General features: G+C 55.2%; 2 protein-coding genes across 5 annotated transcripts in view; both read left to right on the forward strand.

Annotated features, from left to right (window-relative positions):
- The window catches only part of AP3B2 (adaptor related protein complex 3 subunit beta 2), a 29,027-nt gene extending 21,193 nt beyond the window's left edge, over positions 1-7,834 (forward strand). Inside the window, exons 15-26 of the mRNA XM_046008846.1 lie at positions 38-224; positions 1,008-1,126; positions 1,538-1,646; positions 1,945-2,062; positions 2,433-2,616; positions 2,794-2,854; positions 3,183-3,289; positions 3,478-3,706; positions 4,096-4,180; positions 4,393-4,490; positions 7,118-7,256; positions 7,361-7,834. Coding sequence (XP_045864802.1) covers positions 38-224; positions 1,008-1,126; positions 1,538-1,646; positions 1,945-2,062; positions 2,433-2,616; positions 2,794-2,854; positions 3,183-3,289; positions 3,478-3,706; positions 4,096-4,180; positions 4,393-4,490; positions 7,118-7,256; positions 7,361-7,511 — 1,587 coding nt within the window. The 3' untranslated portion in view covers positions 7,512-7,834. The remainder of the gene's footprint in view (positions 1-37; positions 225-1,007; positions 1,127-1,537; positions 1,647-1,944; positions 2,063-2,432; positions 2,617-2,793; positions 2,855-3,182; positions 3,290-3,477; positions 3,707-4,095; positions 4,181-4,392; positions 4,491-7,117; positions 7,257-7,360) is intronic.
- Positions 7,835-18,810: 10,976 nt separating this feature from the next.
- The window catches only part of CPEB1 (cytoplasmic polyadenylation element binding protein 1), a 98,489-nt gene continuing 91,918 nt past the window's right edge, over positions 18,811-25,381 (forward strand). Inside the window, exon 1 of one of the 4 annotated variants that reach the window (XM_046008847.1) lies at positions 18,811-19,018. In XM_046008847.1, the coding sequence (XP_045864803.1) occupies positions 18,881-19,018 (138 nt within the window). In that variant the 5' untranslated portion in view covers positions 18,811-18,880. Of the gene's footprint in view, positions 19,019-19,410; positions 19,474-25,381 lie in introns of those variants that run through there. The other 3 variants (XM_046008849.1, XM_046008848.1, XM_046008850.1) reach the window with 3 other exon arrangements.

A 25,381-nucleotide genomic window follows, 5' to 3' on the forward strand; every position in this document is an offset into this window, starting at 1 on the left:
GCCCGCCCAGCCCCGTGTCCCCACTCTCGTCCCCCAGACCAAGCTGCTGACCCAGTACGTGCTGAGTCTGGCCAAGTACGACCAGAACTATGACATCCGTGACCGAGCACGCTTCACCCGGCAGCTGATCGTCCCGTCAGAGCAGGGAGGGGCTCTCAGCCGCCATGCCAAGAAGCTCTTCCTGGCACCCAAGCCAGCCCCCGTCTTGGAGTCATCCTTCAAAGGTGGGAGCTGAAATCAAGGGTGATCCCCCTGGGGGAGGGGGAGGAATTGGTCAAGACCCCAGACCCGGCCCGTGCCCCTAAGGTTCCAGTCTTAGCCAGACATCAGGACTTCTGGAGAATTCTGGAGACTGCCAGACCCCCATCCCCAGGAGGGACAGATTTTTAAACCTCTCAGGAAAGAAGAGGTCCCTCTCTCCTTCCCGCCAGCACCCCTTCTCTGCGTTACCTGCCGGATACCACAAGCTGGGCCTCTGGCCCTGACTCCTTCCCACTCCCATTCTGACTGCACAGCCTCCCCTGGGGTCCAGAGCCTGACCAAGCATGTCTTCTTCCTCCCCCATTGACCCAGTCTGGCCAGCCTCTTCCTCACAGTTGTTATCCTCATACCAAGAGGTATGGGGCCTCCTGCCCAAGCCTGGCCGTGCCGAGGCGCACAGACCCCATTGCTCCGGAAGAGAAGCCCCACTCACGCGTCTGCCTCCCCCCAGGCAGAATCAGGCAGATGGGCAGCAGCATCTCTGGGCCTGGAGCCCCCTGCTGGCCCCCCCGCCCTCCTCCACAATCCCACCCGCCCCGTCCCTCAGCCCATGCTCTAGTCAGGCCAGACAACCTTATCTCCCGGCACGCGGTCCTAACTTCTGGCTGGAAGTCCCTAACAGGACACAGCTACCGCTTTCACCTGCCTAGCTGAGGGGATCCAGCTGTCCACCCCACCTGGGAGCTAACTCCCCCAGGGCGTTTCCTAATACCTCCTCCTGCCCTCACCTCTAACCCTGCCCCCAGACCGGGACCACTTCCAGCTGGGCTCCCTGTCCCACCTGCTCAACGCCAAGGCCACAGGTTACCAGGAGCTCCCAGACTGGCCAGAGGAGGCTCCAGACCCATCTGTGCGAAATGTGGAGGTCAGCGGGGGTGAAGGCTGAACTGTGTGTTTGGGGGGCGGGGGCGGCGCAGGTAGCAGAGAGCCCGGCAGTGCTGGCCTGGCCCTCCTGACACCCTCCCCACACGCAGGAAGAAGATCTCTCCCTTATCGAGACCCACGTGGGCCTGTTGGGCGAATACACGGAGGTCCCCCTGCCCGTGTGCCGTGCTCTCTCCCCGCACCCCGTGCGGCCCCTCCCCTTCCCCTGCTGTGCTGTACCCCGCTTCGCGGTTCACAGTTCTCCCTGCGTCAGCAGCGTCCCCTCCCCTCCCCATTTTTCTCTCTTGGAGACTGGACCAAGGAGGGCAGGTTGCGAGGTAGAAACCTCACGCTCTCCTTCCTCCGCCCCGACCATGATTCCATGCTCCTCTCGCCCCACCCCCATTTCCAGGTACCCGAGTGGACCAAGTGCTCAAATCGAGAGAAGAGGAAGGAGAAGGAGAAGCCCTTCTACTCAGACTCTGAGGGGGAGTCAGGCCCCACAGAGTCTGCGGACAGCGGTGAGGAGATCAGCAGAGCTGGGGTACCGTGCCCCTGGCCACGTGTGTGTTCCACGTGGTTTCACATGTGCAGGGGGTTGTGCAGCTGCGTGCGTGGACCTGTATGTCTGTGGGTGGACCTGGGGGATGGCACGTCGCTTTCGAGTCTATCTGTGTCCTGGTTGGTCCAGGTGACATCTGGGGCCAGGGGAACCTTGGGGGGTGCAGCTTCCCTGCTGAGTCATGATGGGATCCCAGGGCACCTATTCTGGACCCAAGGGGGTCTGCACACAGGGGCCCTGAGCCGGCTCCTCTGCAGACCCCGAGTCCGAGAGCGCCTCGGACAGCAAGAGCAGCGGCGAGAGTGGCTCCGGGGAGTCCAGCAGCGAGTCTGATAGTGAAGACCAGGAGGAGGAGAAAGAGAGGAGCAGTGGGAGGTAAGAGGGGAGGCAGCCAAGTGGCTGGTGGGGTTCAGGGGGTCTCCTCTGGAAAACAAGGGGGAATGCCCAGCTTTAGCCACTCTCCTAAGAGCCCCCGAGCTTCCTCCTGATCTGGTGGGGCCTGCAGACCTCCAGTGCACTCCCATGGCTGCTGTGTCTGGCTGAGGGGTCTCTGTGCTGGGCCTGCCCTGTGCGGAGAAGCAGTCTGGGGCCAGGGGCCCAGGCACAGAAGCCCACATGTGGCCTCCACTGGCTTGATTCCCTCTCCTCCCTCCCACTTTCCTGGGCTTCTCCTGCTCTTCTGGGAGGCAAGGAGAGGTGTCCAGGCTGGGCCTGACCCCTATTTCCCCCCCTTCCTGTCCTCCAGTGAACAGAGTGAGGAGGAAGGTGGGAAGAGGAAGACCAAGAAGAGGAAGAAGATGGCAGAGGGACAAGGAGATGGTTCCTCTTCAGATGAGGACAGTGACCCCAGTAGTAGCTCCTCAGAGTCTGAGAGGACGTCAGAGACAGAGGAGGAGCAGGTGGAACCTGCCTCTTGGCGGAAAAAAACAGTGAGAGCCTTGGGTCCAGAGGGGGGCAGTGGGCTCATGGGCCAGAGCCTTAACCCATGTCCTGGGCCAGGCCCAGTCGTCTCCCCACCATCTAGAACAGACCATGGTATCACCTACCCAACCCACAACAGGCCAGGTTCTCTCCTCCCGCACCTGCATCCCATTTTTCTCTTTCAGCCTCCCAGTGGCAAAAGTGCCCCGGTAGCCAAGGAGATCTCCCTGCTTGACCTAGAGGACTGTGAGTCTGGGTAGTAGAAGTAGCAGGGGAAGGAGACCTCGGGAGGGTTGCTTAAGGTCCATGGGCGCTCTGGACTAGGTTCCTCAGATCTCCAGGGTAAGGGGAGGAGACAGAACACACTCCTGGGTTTGAGAGGGCAGCAGGACAACCTCCCCAGGTGTGGGGTTGGAATCCAGGAGCGAAAACCAGCCAGAGCCGCCAGGTGCCCTGAGCGTCGCTGTCCGTGGTGCTGAACTATGTGCTCCCTGAGCTCCTGGCTCTCTCCTCAACCCAAGCCAGTTCCACATTGCCTCTCCCTCCTCATAGCCTTCCTCATCTCCTCCCACAGTCACCCCGCCCAGTGTCCAGCCTGTATCTCCCCCTACGATTGTGTCCACCAGTCTGGCTACTGACCTGGAGGGCCTGACACTCACAGACTCCCCACTGGTGCCCTCGGTGAGTGGGACGGGGGAGGGACTCGGGTAGGCACCCATCTGTAGTGCATCCTACAGTGTGGATTTGTGTGTGGGGGTGAGATGTGGGGGATAGCCTTGAGTCTCCACTGCTCGATGACCCTCGGTGAGGGCAAGGCGGGGACAGGACCTCTCCTTGTTCACTTCCACACTGGCCCCCCTCCCTTCCAGCTGCTGAGTCCAGCGTCAGGTGCTGGGCGGCAGGAGCTGCTACACCGTGTGGCCGGCGAGGGGCTGGCTGTGGACTACACCTTCAGCCGCCAGCCTTTCTCGGGGGACCCCCACATGGTGTCTGTGCACATCCACTTCTCCAACAGCTCTGAAACCCCCATCAAGGGCCTGCACGTGGGCACCCCCAAACTGCCTGCCGGCATCAGCATCCAGGAGTTCCCTGAAATCGGTACGGAGGGCCTTGGACGTGGTGGAGGAGGCGGCTCCTGGGCAGAGTCAGTCTTTCTGTGGCTGCTGGTGCCCTCTATGCTGGGCCAGGCTGTGAGGGCTCAGAGAGGGCATCTGATATGATCATGCCCTGGTAGACAAGATGACTAGGAAACAAGCAAGTCTGTTTCAGGGCAGAAGGTGCTTGAGGCCTTGGTGATTTCAGGACTGACTTAAATTGGGGGAGGGGATGGGAGATTGTTCAGATTTAAGGAGAAAACGAGGAACCATCTCCCGGGGGCCCAGAAGGTCAGGAGTGCATGGTGGGGTGGTCAGCTCTGGCAGTGGTGGGTTCCAGACCTATTAGGTGATGGTGTCCCCCCGTCCCCTTTCCCTGCCTCGTACCCACAGAGTCCCTGGCACCTGGAGAATCTGCCACTGCTGTAATGGGCATTAATTTCTGTGACTCAACCCAGGCGGCCAACTTCCAGCTGTGGTGAGTATCTAATTCATGGTGGGGCGGGGCGGAGGATGGGGAGAGGAGAGAGCAGAACCGCAGGGATACGTCTTGCGCTGCCAGGTCTGGAAGCCATCCCAGGCCCTCAGATCTTCTCTCTTGCTCTCTTGCTGCCTTCGGGCAAAGTGGGAGGTGAGGGGCTAGACTCCGGCCTCATTTCCTCTCCCTCTGTCTCCTCCCACCCTTCACAGTACCCAAACCCGGCAGTTCTATGTCTCCATTCAGCCACCTGTTGGGGAGCTGATGGCTCCTGTGTTCATGAGCGAGAATGAGTTCAAGAAGGAACAGGGTGAGTGCTCCCTGGGGTGGATGGGGAGGGGCTCAGTCAGTCCACAGTGCCATCCTGGAGGAGCCTCCCCAGCTTCAGGCGGAGCCCCAGAACAGAGGCTTCACCAAGGGTGGGACACATCATCGAGGCTTTGGAGGGAGGGGGACTCAGCCAGGCAGAAAATTCTAGGCCAGCATTCCAGCTTGGGGAAAATATCATGAGTACGTGTCAGGGAAAGTACCAGGAAGAGAGGAGAGTTTGGTTTGGGGCTCAGGAGTCCACAGCACAGAGGGGTAGTCAGAACAAAACCGAAAAGGAGAGCTCTGCTCTAGTTTCTGGATGCCTGGGTTGCTGTGCTGCAGGATTTCAGTCCCAGAATTTGGGAGCTGGAAGGGGTCGCCAAATTTACCAGGTCCACCAGCACTGTGAGGGAGATTAGGACTGTAGACCTCATTTTCCTAGCCATGGAGGGTCCCCGAAGGTGTCTGAGGAAGGGAGCACTTCCCCAAGGAATGGACCAAGGGACCTTGGCTTCAGCAAGGGGAATCCGGCAGCACCGGCAGCTGGGACCGCCCCGGGAGAGCCTGCAGCAGGCAGAGAGGCAGGACAGCTTGGGGAGGAGAAGCATGGGGCTTCATGAGCCCCGGCTCGATATTCTGACCCCGCCACCCCCTCGGTGTGTGACCTTGGCCTAAATCCTGTCACCGTGTATAAGGCTGTTGCAGTAGATCTGGTGAGAGAGGTTGAGGACTGGGATGAGCGCCCTGGCAAAGGCATTGCAGGGCTGGGGCAGGGAGTGGTGCTGGGCAGGGGGCAGCTGAGGGCCGCTCGCTGCCCTGAGAAGGAGAAGAGGGAGGTGTACGAGGATGGCAGGGTGGCAGGGAGAATGGCAGTGCCCTTGCCTGGGCCGGGAGTCGGCAGCCTTTCCCGTGTTGGGCCAGAAAGCAAATATCCTAGGCTTTGTGGGCCATGTGATCTCTGCTCAATGACTCAACTCTGCTGTTAACACAGCACAGCCACAGATAACGTGTAAATGAATGAGTGTGGCTATGTTCCAATAACATTCTATTTATGGACACTGAAATTTGAATTTCACATAATTTTCATATGGCGTGAAATATTAATCTTTTGATTTTTTTTTGCACCCTCCCGATGCTTAAAAAATATAAAATACATTGTGGGCCGTGGGCTGGATTTGGCTTGCCGACTGAAATTTGCCCAACCCTTGATGCCAGAGGAGGAGGAATGGGCTCGGCAGGGGAGGAGGGAGGAGCGTGGTTGGTTCCAGATGAGCTGATGGTGAGGCACATGGGGCATGGTCAGGAGCTGGCCCTTTGGTAAGCGACCACAGGTGTGGGTCTGTGCCCCGGAAACACCTCTCAGCTGGAGTCAGGAGCCGAGGTGAGAGCTGGAGCTGTGAATGAGCCACATGTCCCTGGGAGAGAGGGGGGTGGAAAGGTGAGGCCAGGGAGCGTCCTTGAGGAAAACCTGCATTTTCAGGAGAGAGAGGGAAGGGAGAAGAGAAGGAACAGAGTGAGGGGCAGAAAGAGACCCTGAGGAGGAGAGAGGACAGAAGACTGCCCTGGGGTGGGGTGGCTATAGGCCAGGATGAACCAAGACCTTCTGCCCCACGCGATGGGCAGCTGCTGCCCACATCTGAGAGCAGGTCCTTGCAAAGAGGGGACAGAGGCCAATGGCAGTGGGCAGGAGGAGACGAGGGCTTGAGGCAATGGAGCCCTCTTGGGAGGACTTGGCCATGAATGGGGAGGGAGACACAGCAATAGCATGACAGAAAGGACTTTTTAAGGACTTGGACACTTGGCCACGGGGAGAGTAAAGGTACAGGGCACGGAAATGTCATCACTCTGGAAGGAAGGGGATGGGGCAGCAGGAGAGGGAGGGCCGTTCTCAAAAGGAGAAGCAGCAGCAGAGGGAGGCCAGAGGGGCTGGAGGGAAGGCAGCAGGAGGTCACACCCTGGCCGTGTGTGGAGGTCACGCACTCACCGAGTGTGTGAGTGGAGAGGAGAGCTCCGGTCGGCAGAGGGAGGGGTTGTGGGGTGCTGTGAACGCCCGGGGGTCCGGAGCTCGTGCTGCAGGTGACCTGAGAAGTCCATCAGAGCCTCACGTGACTGCTGCCCGCTGGCCTGTCCGCTGAGGACCAGTGCCTTGACCGAGAGTGTAGCAGCCACCAGCGATCTGTTTGTGGGGACTCAGCTTTCTGGAGCTGGGAGGGACCCGAACTCGGGTTGGAGGGCCAGGCAGGAAAGACCAGAGCGTGTGGGGGCTGGGGTGGAGGACACCACTTCGAGCTGACTGGCCACCAGGTCCACAGGCCCTCCTTCCCAAGGGGCGGTGGTCCGAAGTCTGATGGTGGGGAAGGGCCAGATCCCTCTTTGGTCAGCAGCATGGCTAGGGCTCGGGGTGGGCAGGCTGGCTTCCCGAAGCATGGTGCGGTCCAGGACGGAAGTAGCCCTCCTTGAGTCTGAGGGATTCAGACCCGCTTTTAGCCTGAGACCTGTCCAGCCTGCGGGGCCTGAGACCTGTCCAGCCTGCGGGGAACTCAGTTGAGGGTGCTCAGACAGACCCAGGTGCCAGCCTCTGGACCCAGCATGGCCTCCGCCCTCACCGTGACCTCTGTCCCCCCCCAGGAAAGCTGACAGGCATGAGCGAGATCACAGAGAAGCTCACGCTGCCAGACAGCTGTCGCAGTGACCACATCGTGGTGCAGAAAGTGACTACCGTTGCCAACCTGGGTCGTGTCCCTTGTGGGACATCTGACGAGTACAGGTAGCGGCCACCAGCAGAGGGGACGAGATGGGCTCTGGGCAGGCCCGCTCTGCAGGAGGGCCCCATGCCATGAGGCTGAGCCCCCGCCTCTGCCCTCACCCCAGATTTGCAGGCAGGACGCTGACCAGCGGGAGCCTGGTCCTGCTGACCCTGGACGCCCGGCCCTCGGGGGCTGCGCAGCTGACCGTCAACAGCGAGAAGATGGTGATCGGCACCATGCTGGTGAAGGACGTGGTGCAGGCTCTGACCCAGTGACGCCCGCGGGCCGGGAGCTCTCCGCCCTGCTCGTCTCTCCCTCGCGGCTCCTGGGCTGCAAGCCCCCATCCCTCGTTCTCGCTCTCTCGTTTCTTCTCTCTCTCCTAGAAGATGCTTCATGCCAGATAGCATCAGGGTTGGGGGTGGTGGAGCTGTTGCCCTCTGGCCATTCCCAGCCCCCCTCCCCCATAACGCCCCCCATAACGCCTCTCCCCACGGGTTCCACATGCTCTGTGCAGGGGGAGCCCCTGACTGCGCCTTTGTCTTCCTGGCTTTCTGCACCTGTGTGTGTAGCAGAACCCCAATAAAAAGGCTTCTCCCTATATGCTGCCTCAGCTTTCCCTCCTCTGGGCTCCGTCTGAGGGGGACGGGGGCAAGCTGCTCTGGCGGCCGTGTGACTCTTGCGAACAATCATCGCTGACTTTCTAGGGAAGGCTGCGACTCGCTCCCATAGGTGACTCTGGCCGGACTCCAGGGTGACCCTCCCCGAGTCTCCAGGCCTGTCTGTGGAAGAGACCTCCAGGCAGGGGTGGGGGCCGAGCTGGAAGAGCTCCCTGTTCTTGCTAGCAGGCGCTGCAGCAGCGAGACCTCTCTGGTCACTGTCGGTCCCCATGGATTTCCCTCATGGGTCCTTGGGAAAGACCGCTAACGTGGGGGACTCCCCGACATCGGCGTGGGGTTTGGACTGTGTCGGCAGTGGGGCCCGTGCCCGGCTGGGGAGCTGACCCAACCAGCCGTCATGGAGGGGCAGGAGAGGTATAGCTGTGTTCCCAAACAGCCCTGCCTCCAATCACGCCGCAAATTCCAGTCGGCGTCTGCAGAAGAGAGCCCCTTTCTCACGGAGCTCTGGGGGCTGAGGTTGCTCCGTGGACACACTTGAGCAGTGAAGACGGACGGCCTCTGTGGCTGGGATGAGGCTTCTGGACGTGGCGGTGAGTATCAGGGGCTCCTTGATGCCTTTCTCCGCAAGGAAAGAGGCTGACAGCAGTGCTTCCAAAACATGTGAAATGTAACACAATAGCATGTGTTCTACCAAAAAACAAAAAAATGAGAGTCTATGATCAAGTTTAGGAATAACGGATTTAAAGATTTTATTTACTTATTTGACAGACAGAGATCACAAGTAGGCAGAGAGGCAGGCAGAGAGAGAGGAGGAAGCAGGCTCCCCGCTGAGCAGAGAGCCCGATGCGGGGCTCGATCCCAGGACCCTGAGATCATGACCTGAGCCGAAGGCAGCGGCTCAACCCACTGAGCCACCCAGGCGCCCTAGGAATAACGTGTTTAAACGAAACAAGTTTATTTCCCACAGGCCTTCTCAGGGACTTTACTGCGCCAATTTGTATCGTAACCTATCCCTGACCCAAAGGGGCTGGCGCAGTGTTATCCAAACCTGGTTTTGACTTTGGAACGCTTCCCCCCCAGAACACGTTGGCTGCCAGGGTTACGAGGAAAACACACTCAAACGATGGTTTGAGAGGAGACGCCTCAGCCCCCCAATCCTCCGTGACTCAGGCTCTAGACCCTTGGTCCTCCCTCCCCGCTGCCTTGCCCCTGAGGTGTCCCTGACAGGACGTCTCTGCAGGGGAGAGACAGGTGTAGCAGGTGCGGCTTCCTCTCAGGGAAGGAGGACAAAGGCACTGCCAGGGGACACCCCTACCTCTGTCTCTGGGGACACGCTGGGCTCCGTGGCGCTAGACAGCAGCTGGAGCCCCACGGTCTCCCTGGAATCACGGTGTTTGTCACTGCAGGTTTGGTGACGGGACTGATCGGCCAGTCAAGGGCAGACAGAGAGGTCAGCCTGCTCTCCTGTTTAGAACCAGCAGCGCCCGCAGCGGAAGAAGGTGAGCGCGGTTCCCAGGGCGCTGAGCAAGGACCCTCAGAGAATTCTTTTCGACCTGTACTTCGCAACAAAGGCCCCAGAACGGGGTCCGTTGGAACCAGAAGTGCGTCAGGCTCCCTCAAGGAGCTCGCAGCCCGGATTCCCACAGCCTCTCAGGAGGGCCCTGGGATCCAACCTCGAGTGAGACTCCGCGTGCTAGAACCTTGATCCCGGCCCGGGGCGGCTTTCTCCAGAGCGTGTCCCAGGCTGTGGGCTTAGCAGTCTCAGGCCTTCATGACAAACGGTTCTTGTGCTGGTGTCAGGGGAGAGGCAGGGAGCCGGAGAGCGAGGTGTGCCTGGGCAGCGGGCCAGGAGAGGGAGGAGCCCCGGCGGCAGTGGGCAGGCGATGCAACGGCTCCAAGCCAGGATGGGGAAGGGGCGGGACTGGGCTGAGGGGATGGTCTAGGGAGAGCAAACCTTTGCCAGGGGAAGGGAGTGGCTGCCCCAGCCCTTGGCCCAGCCTAGGTCTCCCAAGAGCCTAGGTCCCTGGCCACACCTTCCCCGAGCCCCTGGGACTGAGTGGGCCTCCGCCAGGGTGAGGAGGGCCCGCCCAGCACACAGTGAGGGGAACTGCCCAGACCTGCGGGAGCTGGGAGCCTTGGTCTCCCCCAGAACACCCTTCTTTCCAACCCGGTCACACCCTGTATTCTGTCACTGACCCAGGTCTTTGTACCTGTGCTGCCGCTTTGTCCCCAGGGCCTCAGGGGCCTGGGCTGAGGCTTCCTGGATTTCACGCTGCCCTGCCCTTAGCAGGAAGCCGGCCCAGGGCTGGGGATTCACGGAGGGCCCTGGACCGCAGCGCAACCTAGGAAGCGCTCTTAGTGCGGGACAGCTGCGGGGGGGCGGGGGGGGGCGCGGAGGGGGTAGGAGGCGGGCAGGATGTGCCCCCAGGGCAGAGCTTTAGGGGAGACCCAGGAGGTCTGAGTGTGGTCTCTGCAGGTCAGAGCACAGGGAGGGCAGAGAGGGCCCGGGAACTGGAGCCCAGCCCAGCATGGCTTCAGAGTCGCGCCCCCGGCAAAGGCTTCAGGTTCTGGCCAGGCTGCAGCAACTGGCTAGCCGCCAGGGCGGGGGGGACAGATCTTTAGAGGATATGGATATCCCTATCTAGTGACATCAAGGAAGCCACCACGAGGCTGTGCCCATGCTGGGACCCCCGCCCAGCCAGTCACTGGGACAAGTCCTATGCTCGTTCAGCACCTTCTTCTGGGCATTTTGGGGTCACCTCCTAGCATAGCCTGCAGATCAGAGGGGTTGCGTGTGTAACTCAGTGTGACAGGGCACCCCTGCTCTGACTGGGCAAGGAAGGGAAAGCAGGAAAACTCTGACCCACAAGAGGGCCTGGCCTCTGGACAGCCAGGATCCTCTCCACCAGCTGCTTGCCTGAGACTTGCTGACCCAAGTTCATGGCCTGCTCGGTCACCCCTGTCTCTAGCTCAACTTGCCAGGGCTTGGTGGGAGTGGGGTGAGGCCTGCCTGGGTCCTTTCTTCCTCCTTGGTGACCGAGTAGCCGACGTGTCTTAGGCACTGTGGTGACAAAGCTAGGACCACTGGCCACCGGGACAAGGCTGGGACCCACAGAAGGCCTGCCCAGCCCTGGAGATCCATCTGACTCCACCAGCCTACAACCGGCAGCGGAGTCGGGTGTGTGCGGGAGAGTTGGGGCAGGGAGCACATGGACTGGGGACCTCAAGGCGGGGGTCTGGGTCTTCCTTCAGTAACCGCCTGCTCAGTCCTGTCTCTCAGGGGCAAGAGAAGGACAGTGAATGAGAGTACCTGGAAGGGTGAAGCCCAGGGTGGGCTCTGGAGAACGCGGGGGTAAAAGCAGGACACGGTGTCTTGGATTTTCTACTAGAAAGTGGTCTGAGCCCTTTATCTCCCCCAACCCCCACCCCACTCATCTATCAGGAAAGCACTTAAGGCTGCACTGTTGGACCCTGGCCATTAGGAGCTCCTATCCTTCCTGCCCCATTACCGCGGAGGATGCTGTGGTATCACTGAGGCCTCACAGCTGGGCCGGAACCGTCCTGAGGAGGGTGAGCAATGCTGGGGGTGCCCACGCTCCCTGAACATCTCTCCACGCCTTACCCTGGTGCCACGAGTCCTCCAGCTCTAGCCACTTTTCAGACCTTCCACCCCAAGATGCCGCTTGAACAGAGACACTCCGCGGCTTCCCCATGGTACCCGGAGAACAGAGGTTGGCAAGAGCTCAGACAGAATGCTTGTCTTATCTTCTGGGAAGTTCCCAGACACCCGGGTCCGTGTCTGGCTCAGTTGGTTAAGCGTCTGCCTTCGGCTCAGATCATGATCCCGGCGTCCTGGGATCGAGTCCCGCATCAGGCTCCCTGTCCAGCGGGGAGTCTGCTGCTCCCTCTTCCTCTGCCCTTCTGCTTGTGTTCTGTCTCTTGCTTTTTCTCTCTCTTAGATAAATAAATAAAATATATTTTTAAAAGATTTTATTTATTTGACAGACAGAGATCACAAGTAGGCAGAGAGGCAGGCAGAGAGAGAGAGAGAGAGGGAAGCAGGCTCCTCGCTGAGCAGAGAGCCCGATGCAGGGCTCGATCCCAGGACTCTGGGACCATGACCTGAGCCGAAAGCAGAGGCTTTAACCCACTGAGTCACCCAGGTGCCCCAAGCAAAATATTAAAAAAAAAAAAAAGACTTTTAAAAATACTATTTAAAAATTAAGTATAATATTCACATTGAAAATTGTACACATAACGAGTATGCAATTCCCCAAGTGTTCATAGAATGAACCACTCACGTAAACGAGAAGCTGAGTGTGATGACCCCACCCCCCACCCATCGTGCCGTGTTTTGTTTCGCTTAGAGATCATGGAGCTTTGAAGCGATCTGACACCCAGCTCCAGTTAGAAGCGGGATCCTGGGCAGCGGGGACAGACTCGTGTCTGGCAATGGCGGCACGGTGGCATGTGCTGGTCTCTGGGGCCACTAGGGCACCAGCAGCCCCTGTAGCAGCGGCAGGGTGCGTGGAAATTAGCAGGATTGTCTTGTTTTAACTGAGGGAGAACGTGAGGGAGCAGCTCTGCCGAAGAAGGAACTCTTGAGGGCCTGCGCAAGGTGACCTCGATGCAGGCTTTTATGTATCGGAAGCCAGTGTCTGCACCTGCGGAGGGAAGGCAGGGAGAGGTGGGGTCGGGAGAGGGGGTCTCCCTAGGACGAGGCAAGACGGAGGCCTCAGGATTCTGACAATGGTAGCTGCGTTCTTTCAAGTAAATTCCAAATCATGTCTTTTTCCTTTGCTGGAAACAAAGGCCATGGCCTCCTGAGTTCTCCCGTTGCTCCTCTTCCTGAGACTCTGGGTTTCGCTAACCCATTCACCAGCATCTCGGGACAATCAGCCCTCAGCTTCCATTGTGATCAGTGTGGCAACTGACCTCCAGGACCATACATGGGGATCCCTGCTGCTTCCCATCTGCGGCCTTGGGCCTCTCATCAGGCTTGGTGGGTGTGAACAGTGGGATATTGCAGAAGTGACAGGTTGTTCTTTCTGAGATGTTATAAAAGTCACTGTACTTCTACCCCAGTCTTTCTCTTTCTCCAGCTGGTCATTTGCTCCGGAGAGGGCTGGGTGGCATGTCTGGAGTTAAAGCCGGCAGCCCTATGGAGGGGTCCGTGCGACAAAGACCTGAGGCTTTGCCAGGGGCCACCTGAGTGAACTAAGGAGCAGATCTGCAGCTCCAGGCAAAGCTTCCGATGACTGCAGTTCTGGTCCCCAGCTCCGCAGCAGCCTCAGGAGGGATCCCAGGCCGGAGCCACCCAGAGGAGTCATTCTTGGATTCCTGACTTGCAGAGATTGTGCGAGGTGATATGCGTCACTGTTTCGAGCTGTTAGCTTTACAGCAACAAATTAATACCATCCAGCCCCAGACCCACAGCGGGGGAAAGTCCTCGGAGCCGGGCCTGGCTCCCAGGCTCTGGCTTTGCAAGCACTTGGCTCCCACATTCAGCGCGCGGTGTGCCCGAGCGGGCTGGAGCCAGGTGGTGTCGCACTGGTGACCGGAAATCAGCTGTGGTGGGAATATTTGCGTCGCAGAACTCGGTGGTTACTGCAGAGGACTCCCCTGCCCACAGCTTGTCGTCAGGCATCTGCCGGCACACCACTGCCTTTAATGATCTCCGTCCCTTATTTCTTTAAAAAACTGTCATAAAGAATATCACATAACCACGACCATTGTTCTGATTCCCAGGCTTAAGGACCAAAGCACTTACTGATTTAGGCAATACCCTTTGTACTCATTTCACAAGCTCTTTCTGCCTCACCTGAAGTAAACCACTATTCAGAATTTTCTGTTGATCGATGTGCACTTTTTCTGTACTTATACCACATATGGATATGCCCCTAAATGATATATAATATGGTACTTTGCGATCGCAGTGTACTGCAGGTTTTATAATTTTATATAAATGGCATCATAAAGTGCGTCTTCTCCCTCCTGCTTTTTTCACTCAATATTTTTCTGAGTCATCTATGTTGACGTGGTCTGGCTTTATTTCATTTACTTTTACTCATACATAGTATTCCATTGTATGACTCTACCACAATTTATTTATTTATTTATTTATTTATTTTTTAAAGATTTTTTATTTATTTATTTGACAGAGAGAGATCACAAGTAGACAGAGAGGCAGGCAGAGAGAGAGAGAGAGGGAAGCAGGCTCCCTGCTGAGCAGAGAGCCAGACGCGGGACTCGATCCCAGAACCCCGAGATCATGACCTGAGCCGAAGGCAGCGGCTTAACCCACTGAGCCACCCAGGCGCCCCTCTACCACAATTTATTGATGCACTCTCCTGCTGGTGGATATTTAAGGTTGCTATTTTATTTTTGCAATTGTGAATAGTACAGCTATTGGCATTTTTATTCAGGCCTCCTTTAACATACGCAAAGGTTTCTCTAACATATTACCCTAAGATTAGAATTGCTGGGTCATAGGGTATAAACATGTACAACTTACACAGTATTGGCAGAGCAGCTGCAGTTCACATCAAGAATTTCATGGTACCTTGGCTCACAAGAGTCCCCAGACTGGAAACAATTCCAATACCAGTCAACAGGAGGATGGAGAAGCAAATTCGGTGCATCCGCACGATGGAATACGGCTTAACAAGAAGAAGACAACTGTTGCCACAGGCAACAACATGCGCGGGTCCATATTGAATGGAAGAAGCCAGATGTTTATGTGAAGTTCTACAACAGGCAGAATGGAGGTCAGGAAATGAGTAAGAATAATAGTTACCTCAAGGAGGGAGGTATGAAGTGGGAAGAAGCATGATGGAATCCTGTGGGGTTCTGGAAAGATTCTATGCCTTGATGTAGGTGACAGTTACCTGGGTATATATGTAGGTAAAAAATTATTGAGCTGAACATTTAAGATTTGTACATTCCATATTATATGTGTTTTCCCTCAATTCAAAACATGTAGAAAATAAAAGCAAAAAACTAGAATGGGGGAGCCAATTTATACCCTCATTGGCAGTGATCCTGCTACTGGGAAAGTGAGACTTCCATTTTGTCTGTGTGAGAGGTGTGAATTGTCTCTCCTGTGGTTTCATTTGCATTTTCCTGGTTATTGCTGAGGGGACACATCTAATGCTGTGTTTGTTGGCCATTTGGTTTTTTCTAGTTCTGTCAATTGTCTGTTCCCATCTTTTGCCCATTTTTCTATAGGGTTGTCTCTTTTCCTCATGGATTGTAGAAGTTCTTATGTATTCTAGAAACCAGTCCTTTATAGATCTCACATTGCAAATATCTTCTTCCGGTTTATGACTTGTTTTTTTTTTCAAATTTTAAAGATCTTTTGTTAAATCAAAGCTTTAAATTTCATTGTGGCCAAATTTATCAATCTTCCTTTATGTCCTGTGCTTTTTGTTTCTGATTTACAAAATTTACCCACACTCTGAGGCAATAAAATATTCTAATATTTTCTTCTGAAACTTTTCCAAGTAGTGCCTTTCACATTTATATCTTTAACCCACTTTAAATTTACATTTGTGTATGGTGCAAGGTGGATCTGATTCACACTTTTAATTCCACTTTAAAAGACAAACAAAAAAAAGAACACGGTTTCTTCTTCACAGAGCTTAGGAAAAGTCTAGGAGAGACTGTGTGCCTACTTTACCTTGTGGTCTTGAGTTCCTAAGTGAGTCCCTTTTCTGATCTTTTTCAACCAGGACAATTATTTCCTCTCCACACTGTCTTTTCTTTTTTCTGCTGCTTCCTGTGGAAGTACTGAACACCTGAGCACATACACGACTACATGGTTCCTCCCGTCCTCCTCATACATGCATTGAAAACTTAGTCCAGGGAATTACTGTTACACTTAAACCTGTATTGCAAATCTGGAGCTTGACTGCAGAGATGGTGCCAGGCATAGCTGGACTCAAAGGCTGTTTGTTGACTCTGAGAATGGATAATGCTGCCTATTTGTTCCTGCTACTTCTGCCAGTGACCAGCTGTGGGGACTTGACCGAGTCATTTAATATCTCCACCTCTTCTGCTTTCCACACCGTACCCTGTGGATTGTGGACACCTTCCAGTCAGAAGTACTGTTCTTCCTGTTCTACCTGCAGGCATGGCCAAGTGAGGCCAAGGAGCAAAGGGGCATGGCCACACCTGAGGCCATGACTGCATTTTGACTCAGCCACTCCATCCTTCACCATCTGCATTGAGCTCTGGGGTCAGTCAGAAAAACTGCACACATAAGCGTGCCAGAAGTTTCGTTCTTATCTGGTCAAGGCTCTGAAGCAAGAAGACTGTCTGGGTTTGAGTTCTCACTCCTCTATTTCTAGCTGGGAATTCTTGGGCTAGGTACTTCACTCTTTACTTTTTGAGCTTCAGTTTTCTCATCAAACACAGGTAAAACACTTAGAACTCTGCCATGCATGTAGTAAGTGCTCAGCGAAGGTCAGCTATTACCACCGTGCCAGCAAGTTTAGAAAAAGGGATTTTAGGCAGCAGCAATTTCTGTTCCAAGTCACCTGAAAGACACCTTCATTTTCTTATGACTAGGAGTTTTAAAATATGAAAGAGTTCCCAGATACCTACTCCCTTGGGCACTATTCCAGGTTTCAGATTCTTATCTTGCTCAGCTTTGGGAAGGAAGGATGTACACAAGTTTGCGGCAAAAGGGCTGCATGGGGCCCCTGGATATACGGGGCTTTGCTCTTAAAATTCAAATTAGTGACCACATTTAAAATTAAGATTTCACCTTGAAAAAACCCAAGACAACCCAGCTGTCTTGAAAGATCTGGCTAGGCTGGGACCTTATTTTGGCACGGCATCTACCCGCCCCTGGCCCCTTCCCTGCACCTGGGCCTTCTTGCTTTCACCATCAGGTGGCTCCCAGGCTATCGGTGTCCAGGTTGCACCCCTGAGAAGACAAGCAAGATACATCACTTCGGAGCAGCTGTACTATGCTCTCTGCAGGCCACAGTGAGCCTTGGGGGGTGGGCTGTGCCCCAAAAAGAAAGGGCCCAGGAAGGAACCCCTGAAAGAGGGTCCCAGTGAAGCTGAACCACAAGGTATGGTTTTCTGGGTGGCTGGAATGGCCCAGCGTGAGGAGGAGGGCAGATGGCTAGGCAGAAAGAGGTCAGCATAGTTGATGGGTAGGGGGTGCCAGGACCCCCTCTTGCCCTGCCCTTGCAGCATCACCCTCTCTGCCCATGACCCCGGCAACACAAGGAAGCTCCCTGCATGAGGACATTCTTCTGAATGGAGACCAGCCAACCTTCATTGTCACTCTGAGTCTTCCTGTGGATTTGTACTCCCATCTGTTCTTATCCTGGCCACCTTCTCCCCTCAATCCTCCTGAAACAGTAGATAAACCCACTGACTTCCTCTCCTTCCACAGAAACCTGCAATTACCTGCCCACCCCGGCCCTGGCCATTAGATCCAGGTGAGCCTCACCACCCTGCCAGGAAAGGCAGCAGTCCTGTTTTCCTCACTGCTAGGAGAAGCCTTGTGCATAATAAATGCTTTATAATTAATGTTATAATGATGAGCTAACCCGTGTAAATCACTTAGTAATGCCCTACAAACGCTGGTCCCTCTCCTCGCTCCCGTCCCTTGTTTCTTCCCAGCCTCTACTGAGTGTCCAGTAACATCTTACGAGACCTGATACTGCCATTCTCCCGTTGACAATTCTTAATAGTTCCCTGCTGTCTGCAAAATAAAGGCCCTTCACAGACTGGGCCCAGGCTTCCCTCCTGTGGTATCAGCATTAGCCTCGTCCTGGTCGGATTGAACCGCTCTGTTCAATCCTCCCTCGCCGCCTTTCCTTGGTCTCCCGCCTGGAATGCCCTCTCTGCCTCTGCGCTTGCCTGGGGCTTCTGGTCCGCTCCTGCGCCAGCCACCCCAGGTCGCCTTTCCTGACAACAGCCAGGACCACAGTGGTGTCTCTTGTCCCGTGATCCCCGCCCTGTCCCTTGTCCCCTCTTCCTGAAGCTTCCTATTACAGTAGGGCAGGAGCGTCGGAAGCGGTTTCCCCAGGAAACTACGGTCCAGAGAGGACCTCTGGTGTCTTTGGAACTTTCAGGAAACCCCGACGCGTCCCCCTTTCTAGCACACGGGCCATTCCAGCACACGGAGCAGCAGATCTAAGAGTCCTGGGGGCAGAGGCAAAGGCTAGGGCACTGGCCAGGGCGGCTGGCCCCCGCCCTGGAGGGGTCCTTGGAAGAACAGGAGCAGGGACACGGGGCTCTGCTGACAAAGCACCTCGCCGCCGCGTCGCAGCGTCTTGTAAGTCGCGCCCTATGCGTACGGGGTACGGAGAGTGAGGCCGCGAGGAGGTAAGTGACTTGAGCAGGGTCACTGGGTGAGGGGAGCGCTCGGGCGCTGGCAGCGGCCGCCCCCGTCCAGGAGCCCGGCTCCGGGTGGGCTGCTGAGCCCTCGGCCTGGCCTGCCGGGAGGGGCGGGGCGGCGGGGGCGGGGGCCCGGGCGGGGCCGACACAGGTGCTTCGCATCCGGCCGGCGGAGGGCGGGGGGCGGCTCCGCGGGGGCTTTATAAGCGGTCCGAGGCGCGGCGCTGTGCGCGGCTCGCTGCAAAAATAGTGCCCACGTGTCTGCGCGTCCCTCGGCGCGCCGGCCCGCCGCCCGGCCCGTCCGTCCCGCAGGGCTACGCCGGCCCCATGGCGTTCCCGCTGGTAAGAGCCGCCCGCCGCCGCCTGTCGCCCGCCGGGGCGGGGCTGGGCGGGGCGCGGTCCCGGCCGCAGCAGCTAACGGTCCGCGCGCAGCCTCGGCCGGCTCGGCGGTCCCCTCCTCCCCGCCCCCCCCCCGTGAGCGCGAGTCCCGGGCGGGGCGCGGGTCACGTGCCCGCGGGCGTGGGGCCTCGTGGAGGGGCGTGTGGCGAGGGGGGGGCAGGGAGCCTCCTCGTGACTCAGGGCCTTTGGGCTTAAAGGCGCCGCGGCCCTCCGGGGGCGGCCGGTGGGGCCTCCAGGCTGCGCTGCGGGCTCCCGGTGGCCTCGAGTGTATGTCCAGACGGGAGCCCACCGGACGGAGGGGCGCCTCGGCGCCGGGAACACTTCCATCTCCCGCAGCCGTCGCACGTGAGACCCGAAGCCGCCGGCACAGGGAGCTCACGCGCTTCGCAGCGTCCCCCGCGAGCCTTGTTCGTATCCAGGGGGCGGTGGGGGTGGGCGGCCCGGGTGGGGCGGGGCTACGGGCGGCAGCGACTCCCCCGCGCCGGGCCTACGCTGCCTGGAGGGCGCCACGACGGCAGCCCGCGCGGCTCCTTTAAGGCGGAGGGATCAGGCCCCTCGTGCGGCCCGGCTTCCCCAGCCCGGTGGGTCACGTGGCTTCACACGTTCGACTGCGGGAGCCGCGTTCTGGGGGCGGGGTCAGCTAGGTGGGGTCGCTCGCGGGTGGGTGGCCCGGCACGTGCACTGGGGCATCGCGCGGGGGAGTCCTGAGGCGGCGGCCTCCTGCGGGCCGTGGCGGGCGGACGTACAGAGGTGGAGGCTGCGCGGCCGAGGAGGGAGCATAGGCCGCACCTGCTTCAGCTTTCCTGACTTGGCGGCCTGGCGAGAGGACGTGTGCATGCGGCCCTGGTTTTGCCCTTCTCTGGTCAGTCCAGCTCTGGGCCGGGTGCACCAACTTGGGACGAGGGGATGCGGACTCCGCCCCGGCCTCTGGTTTGGCGGAGCTGCAGCTGCGGGGGTAGCGGGCCAGGAAGCCCTGGGCCAGCCCTGAGCCCCTCTGGGGTGGCGGGGACCCGGACCAAGGACAGGTCACTCACCTTTGGGTGTGTCACTTGCGTCGCTCCCTGGGCTGCTTCTTGGAGTGGAATGTCTTGTGTGTCGTTCAGTCGCTTCTGACTTAGTAGCTTGTTCGCGGGGTGCCTGGGCCCGGCCAGAGGCTTCGTGAGGGGGCCCAGTGCTGCCCCGGGGCCTCCAGGAGGCCGAGGCAGCCCTGGTGCAGGCGGCCAGCGGGGTGCGCCTTCCAGGCCTCGGCCGTCTGCACGTGCCTTCCGGGAGCACTGCGAAGCGCAGCAGCCTCTGCGACAGCGCTGGGAAGCCAGCGGGCGCTTCTGGAAGCGCAGCGGGGGGCGGGGGCTCCCCTCCCCCCGCGCACTCCCGCAAATTCCCCCCCCCCCCCCCCCCCCCCCCCGCAACCTCGGTGCTCAGAGCTGCATTTCTCTGGCAACTGCCTCTGGTCTCCCTGGCTACCGCTCCGCCGCCTCGCTCCCTGTTCTGGCACCTGAGTAAACTGCTCTGCGTCATCTGTCGGGGGGCGAGGGGCAGGCGGGCCAGTTGGCTCTCTGGGAGGCACAGGTGTGCGGCCTGCCTCTCATCTGCGCCCCTCCCCCAACCCCAGGTCACCGCGAGCCAGCTGGAAGTGTGGCTGGGGTGCGTAGTTTGCACCCTAAGGCTCCTTTTGAGCCTGGGGATGCATGCTGGGTTAAAAATAAGAGTAAGTCCAAACGGCAGCACAAAACCTTGGAGACCTCAGGCTGGTGATTGTTTCGCTGCTTGGTTGGTTTTTGTCGTAGGTAGGAGAGGAGGGAAGGAAGTTCCGCTTCTGGAGCTCAGGGGAGCTCTGGGCCCGGGGGTGGGGGGTGGAGGGGAGCCCCTCGGGATAGGAATGCTGAAGGGCTCACCCCTGGTCTTCCGTGGTTCGTGGTGGAGCTGGCTTTGAGTGGAACTGTGTTCCCAGAGCACGTAGCTGTAGAGGTGTTTGTCACAGTGATTGGATTGACTCTTGAGAGGCCTGGTGCTTGCTCAGTCTGTAGGACTAGAATTTGGAAGTTGGGCCCCTATATGTAATTCAGTCTTGGTAATATAAAAATGTTTACCTCCCCCCACCCCCCAAGGCTTGTCTGCACCGCCAGAGCTGGTGCGTGGGGTCAAGGAGCACGGAGACATTTGTAATTAGGGTTGGGCCATAAGCACCTGATACGGGGTGGGGCTTCTACCGGGGTCCACCTTTCATGGCAATGATCTTGAGGCAGAAAGCAGAGGAAGATGGTGAAAATAGGAAGACTCCAGGCTTCCCACCAAACTTGTTAGCAAGTGAGCTCGTGATACTAGCTGTCTTACTGAGTATTTTCATGAGTCATCAAGGTGCTTATTTTGTTTTTAATCTTTAAAACTGGTTGTGTGCTCAGATCCCTGCAGGGGACTGAGGTAACATAAATGAGGGACGCAGAGAGAGAGTAGTGCCTACTGAGCTATCAAGTTTGTGTGTGAAGGGAGCGGCCAGGAGCTGGTTGTTGTCACACAAAAATGGGGGCTCAGAGTTGATGGATCTTTGACTTTTTTCCTAGTTAAGTACTAGTCTAGTCTTTGTTATAAATTTAATGCTTAAAAAATTGTGAATAGGGGCGCCTCAGTGGCTCAGTGGGTTAAGCCTCTGCTTTCTGCTCAGGTCATGATCTCTGGGTCCTGGGATCCAGCCCCGCATCAGGCTTTCTGCTCAGCAGGGAGCCTGCTTCCCCTTTCTCTCTGCCTGTCTCTTTGCCTACTTGTGATCTGTCAAATAAAATCTTTAAAAAAAAAAACAATTGTGAACAGTGTAAGGATCAAAGGTAACATGTCTCTGAAGATGAGAGTCAAGCTGAGGGCTAGTTTGGAATCTCAGTCTGAAAAATCTTCTTCTGAGATTTCCCCCCTATTTTGCAAATGAGGTCAGGCTCAGAAATCAAGTTACAGGGATGTCAAGGGATAAAACCCAAGTATGAACCTAGGTCTTTCTGGTGCCATAGCTCAAAGTGTGATACTGTGTGCATTCTGGTAAGTCATAGGGGTCAAGGAGTTATTGTTGGTGTACATTGTATAAGAAATGCAGCGCTTGGGGCAGCTGGGTGGCTTAGTGGGTTAAAGCCTCTGCCTTCGGCTCAGGTCATGGTCTCAGGGTCCTGGGATTGGGCCCGACGTCGGGCTCTCTGCTCAGCTTGGATCCTGCTTCCCCCTTCTCTCTCTGCCTGCCTCTCTGCCTACTTGTGATCTGTCTCTGACAAAATAAAATCTGTCAAAATTTCTGTCAAAATTCAAAAAGAAAAAAAAATGCAGTGCTTTATGGCCCAGTCCATTTACAGGCAGAGTAAATGGACCTCTCTTCACTGCATTGGAGGGAATCTCTGGTTGTTGTGGAAGTCGCTGTGGGTCTTCTGAGCATTGGTGCAGCAGTGTTGATGTCGGGAGGAATGTGCTGTGTCTATCATTCCGCGATGTGTGTCAGAGCAGTGAGCTGATCCTGAGAGAGCCAGAGGTCTGGAGAAATCAGGCTCCTCCCACTGTGGGGGTGACCCTCCCAACCCTCTGCACAAAAGACTTTCCTTTTTCAGGACAGTTAAAATTTCAATAAATTTCTTCTGCGATTAGGCAAATTTGAAATTATGTAAGTGTTTTAAGACCTCTGAAAGTAGAATGTGGCTTATTAAATCTCACTTTTTCTCTCTTAGCTAAAATTCCCATAATCATACCTCTTAGATTTCCAAGAAGAATTAATAAGGGTTTTAGTGGTATGCACTAAGATCTTCTGGAATAAGCTTCCAGGACATAAAATAGCCCTGTTCCAGGAATGAGAGACTGGGTTTTCATTCTGGGTGAAAGAAACTTGAATTCACAGCAATGTACACAGTCGTACTTGCAGATGTAAAGGGATATGTATCTTTATTTCTGTGTTTTATTCCTGAAAGATTTAAAGCATAAAGCAGTAAAGACCATATTCAGAGCCTTTGCCAAAGGGATTTTTCTGCAAAAATGCAGACTCCAATACCAGACAACTTTTTTTTTTTTTTTAAATCTCTGTTCTAGGAAGTTTTTGGAAAGATAGAAACTTTAGAATGTTACCTGATTTCCACCTGCTTCTCTAGCAAATGTTTTTAGTTCAGGCACTCAGCTGTGAGTTAAGTATTTGTGAATTTAGGGGTGGGGAGGAAGAGTGAGGTGACTGAAGTAGCTCTGTGCTGATATTTTAATGTTTATGTGGTAGGCAGTACCTGTGTAGACTTTCTTATCATTGGTTTCAGGTACCTTACTAAATGACCATTCCCTAAAATAATGTTTTTTTTTTAATTTTTATTTATTTTTAATTTTTTTTTCCAAAGACTTTATTTTTTTATTTTTTATTTTTTTTAAGATTTTATTTATTTATTTGACAGAGAGAGATCACAAGTAGGCAGAGAGGCAAGCAGAGAGAGTGAGAGGGAAGCAGGCTCCCTGCCGAGCAGAGAGCCCGATGCGGGACTCGATCCCAGGACCCTGAGATCATGACCTGAGCCGAAGGCAGTGGCCTAAACCACTGAGCCACCCAGGCGCCCCCCCAAAGACTTTATTTAATTGACAGAGATCACAAGTAGGCAGAGAGGCAGGCAGAGAGAGAGAGGAAGGGAAGCAGGCTCCCCGCCAAGCGGAGAGCCCGATGCGGAGCTCGATCCCAGGACCCTGAGATCATGACCTGAGCCGAAGGCAGAGGCTTTAACCCACTGAGCCACCCAGGTGCCCCAATAATGTGTTTGTTTAAAACGGAAATTAATGGTTTAAAGTTTGGGACAGGAATGCACACCAAACCTGGATACTAATGTGTAGACTGTTGTCTTCGGTAGCTAGTGTTGGAGTCAGTAAAAGAATCACAGGATCAAATAACAAATTATTTTCTTTCCTATGGAAGAGCTGTGCTAATCCCATCCTGTCCTGCAAATCTGCTTTTCCTAGGCATTATCTAATCTGTACTCACTCTGGGGAGAACTTGCCAGAAAGCCTGGGGACAGAGGGTAAGGGGTAGGAAGAGGGTTAGACACAGAGGTTGGAAAAGAGGAGGTTATAAGACTTTTTGCTTCTATCTGTTGTTTGGTTTAAAGCCAAGAAACATTGATTGCACCCTTTCACTATTAAGTCTTTTGGACACTGCTGACCCTGCTCATTGGCTCCCTACATTACTGCTTTGGAAATGCTTATTGTTTTCTTTCCTGCTTTTGCTGCTGCCTGTTTTGTCTTACCTGCTCATGAGAGCTCATCCCCTTCTGTAAGAGTAGATTCCAAGTGCTAGAAGTTTTTTATGTGTAAGATAGGGACCCCAAAACAAGGCATATCTCAATTATAGTAAACTGGCTGAAAGGATGCAACGAAAAGGTACATCATGTATGTGATATTTTGCATTTTTCATGGGAAAATCATCTGACTTTCTATAAAGTCAATATCCAAATTTCAGTGTTAAATTTGGATTGTAAACATAACTTTCACGGAGTTTTGTTATTGGGATTCAGAAAGTCTCCTGTCAGGAATTGTTTTGCTGCTTTAATGTATAATATGAGTGTTTTTAAATAACACAGGCCTGGGGAGAAAATTCCTAAATGGGGTTGGGCTTTGTGTGCAGAAGAACACTGAGGCAGGGATGACCTTTGATTTCCACTCTGTTGTTAGGGTTCATGTGTGGTGGGAGCACCCTTAGATCACCGCAGTTAACACTCTTTTGATTGTTAAGGCATTTTGTGACGACTTGCCTTGAGGTAATGTAGAATCCTCAGAGGACTGGTCTAAAGATTGATTTGTGTTGGAAAAATGGGTCACAGTTGCACCTAGCTGTTGATTCTGGGAGTAACTTAGCTGAAATAGTGTTACTGGTTTGTTTATTCTGGGTCAGTATTATGTGCAGATATAGGTACCATCCTGACAGGTTTAGCTTCTTGGCCCAAAGTCTCCCTGGATAAAAGTACGGGAGTGGCTCTCTGTTGGAGGAAAGCAGTTACCTTGAAGGGCTGGTTGGGTTTTTTGTCTTTTGACAGAACACTTAATCTCTTACTACGTTAACACCTGTGCTCTGTGCGTTCTGGCTCTGATGCCAGCTGTCTCCTGAGTCTGTCCTTTCTCTTGAGACCTTTTTTTTAAGCTGCAATTTTGGAATTGTTGTTGAAGCTCAGAAGATATTAGAGACCTGTCTGTCTCCCAGATGTAACTCAGAGTTGACAACAAACACAGATTCTAATGTCTCTTTTTTCAGACAGGACTAAGCTTAGCATGAGAAGTGATTGTTTTAAGTTAATACAGTGAGTGGAGGATAGAGCCAGCTCTGGAACACGGGTCTCTTGATTTCCAGACTGGTCTTTCTAGAATTCGTGCACCTCGTCCTTTGCTCTGTTGGTCTCTGATTATTTCCTTTTACTTAAAATTTCCACCTGTCTTGTAAGACTCTATAGCTCCCTCCTCCTCCTGTCTGATAGGTCTTTCTTGTCCTGGCACTTACAGGCTTCCTCCCCCCGAATGCCACATTCCCTATGGTTCATTCTGTTGGCTCTTCCTTCCTCGGGTACAGAGGGGCCTGTGTATTCCTGCTGCACTAGCCCCTCTGTCTGCGACCAAGTTTTAGGTTGCCCTGCTTGTTCTCAGAACCCATTGGTCTGATTGGCCTACTGAAGGAGTTCTGTTGGAGGCATATTAAGCCCAGCAGGTTTAAAAACAGAACCAATTTCTTCTCTCTACTCATCCCCTGAGGCTAATCTAATTCTATCCCCTCCACCCAATTAGTCTATTTT

The sequence above is a fragment of the Meles meles genome, chromosome 6 (genome assembly GCF_922984935.1).
Source record: "Meles meles chromosome 6, mMelMel3.1 paternal haplotype, whole genome shotgun sequence".
Taxonomy (NCBI): Eukaryota; Metazoa; Chordata; class Mammalia; order Carnivora; family Mustelidae; genus Meles; species Meles meles.